This window comes from Hyla sarda, chromosome 2 (genome assembly GCF_029499605.1).
Source record: "Hyla sarda isolate aHylSar1 chromosome 2, aHylSar1.hap1, whole genome shotgun sequence".
NCBI lineage: Eukaryota > Metazoa > Chordata > Amphibia > Anura > Hylidae > Hyla > Hyla sarda.
Genome location: NC_079190.1, coordinates 280117638 through 280120137, shown reverse-complemented (window position 1 = coordinate 280120137; position 2500 = coordinate 280117638). Strand labels below are relative to the sequence as shown.

At 42.5% G+C, this 2500-nt stretch overlaps 1 protein-coding gene across 5 annotated transcripts in view; it reads left to right on the top strand.

The window, feature by feature from the left end:
* LOC130356142 (heterogeneous nuclear ribonucleoprotein R) overlaps positions 1-2500 on the top strand; it is a 59392-nt gene that overhangs the window by 31995 nt on the left and 24897 nt on the right. For 4 of the 5 annotated variants that reach the window (XM_056557226.1, XM_056557229.1, XM_056557227.1 and 1 more), the window contains exons 2-3: positions 145-278; positions 1087-1194. In XM_056557226.1, coding sequence (XP_056413201.1) covers positions 1114-1194 — 81 coding nt within the window. In that variant the 5' untranslated portion in view covers positions 145-278; positions 1087-1113. Of the gene's footprint in view, positions 1-144; positions 279-1086; positions 1195-2500 lie in introns of those variants that run through there. The other variant, XM_056557231.1, reaches the window with a different exon arrangement.

Genomic DNA, 2500 nt, shown 5'->3' with positions numbered 1-2500 from the left:
GTTATCCTCTGACCAAGGCATCTACACCATCCACCTGAATGAAGCCTTACTTATATTAGTTGGTGGATAATCTTATTTCTAAAGGTAAATTAACGACTATCCTGTGTGTTTTAGTTCTTACCCCTTGTTAAATTTCCATTTTAGGAGCAGTCGTACAGCTGAATTGATTTCCCATATGACCTTGTCAGTGCTGGTCACCCAAGTTCGTCCCTCACATAACAGCTGAACCAGAGGACCAGAAAGACGCCAAACAAATAAAAAAACAGCTGTCATTATAGGTTTGTAGACATTTTAACAAATCTTTCCCAGATTTCCGAGCCCTCATCTGAGGCAACCCCCCCAGATCTCCCGTATAGTACAATAGTGTTCTGAAATGTACACCACCTCCTCTCTAGGCCCCCAATCGTCCAGTTATCGTCCATAATTTTCCCTGTAGTCACAGTAACCCTTTTTTCACTTGGTTTAATAGGACTGCCACCCAGCCCCCACCTTTTTTTTTTTTTGCAGTGTTATAGGTCCCATAGGGACCTATAACACTGCACACACTGATCTCTCATGCTGATCACTGGCGTGTATTAACACGCCTGTGATCAGTGTTATCGGCGTTTGACTGCTCCTGCCTGGATCTCAGGCACGGAGCAGTCATTCGTCGATCGGACCCCGAGGAGGCAGGTAAGGGCCCTCTCGGTGTCCTGTAAGCTGTTCGGGACGCCGCGATTTCACCGCGGCGGTCCCGAACAGCCCAACTGACTAACCGGGATAGTTTCACTTTAGAAACGGCGGTCAGCTTTGACCGCCGCTTCTAAAGGGTTAATACCGCACATTGCTGCGATCGGCGATGTGTGGTATTAGCCGCGAGTCCCGGCCGTTGATGAGCACCGGGACCGATGCGATGTGATGCGGGGTCGCAGCGCGACCCGGCTTCATATCGCGGGAGCAGGACGTAAATATACGTCCTGCGTCGTTAAGGGGTTAATAATGGACGTTATTTTGTGGCGGGAGAGGTAACGGGAGAAATAGTGCATGCTCCATCTTTAAAACGGAAAATTCTATAGTGATAAAGCAGCCTTAGTGTTACATTTTCAGAACAAGAACACTTATCCTACTGGAGTCATGAAAACCTATAGACAGAGGGAGAAGCAGGGAAACAAGACTCAAGAAAGCGTCAAGGCTCCTGATGAAGCAAAGATAAAGGTAATATCCATCCATTTCTGCAAGGTTAATGCGTACATACTCTGTGTACACAGTCCCTTGTAAAGGATTTGATTTGTCTGGATTACAGTTGAATGTTACATATTCCTACTAGTATTTTTCTTGCAAACCAGTATGGTCTTAAAGAGCACCTACTGGGGGAGACTTATTAAAACATGTCCAGAGGAAAAGTGGCCAAGCAACCAATCAGATTGCTTCTTTCATTTTTGGAAAGGTCTATGAAAGAAGCAATCTTTTCCTTTGGATAAATCCTCTCTCCCCCACCCCACCTGCAATGATTCTGAAAACTCTCCAAGTGACAGTAAATAGATTTTTATTTTATTTTTTTTTTTTTTTTTTTTAAATTGGTGAAGTAATTCGCAAATACATCCCTATGAAATTTTGGCACCTCCTGCCAAGAGCCTCAGTTTTATTTTATATAGACTATCGTTTGTGCTCTGACATCTGACACATTTTTCATGTCCTGCTAGCTGTCCACTGTACACTTGCACACAAAAAAAAGTCTAAATTTATCTTGCGCTCTTAATGCAGCTCCACTGCAAGAAGTGGTGTATAGTGCACCAAACAATAGACAACTTTGAAAGATGTTCTACCAAAAATTGTGCAAAAAAAAAATTTTATTGCGCAAAATTTGCAAGGACATTTAGAACATTAAAGTGGTGTAAAGCCAATGATAAATGTCCCCCTTAACCCATTGGGGACAGCCCATTTTGACCTTAACCCCTTAAGGACCAACTCAAGTAAACCTGTTTGCCCCTGAAAGACCAGGCCTGTTTTTTCAAATCGGGGATGTCTGTCTTTATTAGAGAATTAACTCTGGTAACGTTTTGCCAATCACAATAATTCTGACATTGTTTTTTTTGTCACAGTTTGTTAGCTACCCTTATATTTTAATAGTTCGGACATTTACGTACGCAGCCGTACCTCATGATTTATTTTTATTTTTTACTTTATTTAAAAAATAGGAAAGGGGGGGGGGATTCAAACTTTTTTTTAGGAAGGGGTTAATAAACTTAAAAAAAAAAAAAAAAAAAAATTAGCCCATAGGGGGCTATACCATGCTGCAATCTTTTGATTGCATATACTGGTCAGTGTTATCGGTGCTCTCCTCCTCCTGGAGCAACAGATCAGACAGTGAGGAGGCAGGTGAGGACCCTCCTGCTGTCCAGTTAGCTGATCGGAACATTGAAGTTTTAGTGCGATGGTCCCGATCAGCTCTGCTGAGCTGCCGTGGCATTTTACTTTTGTTTTTAGATGCCGCAATAAACTTTGAAAGAGTTAATGCCAT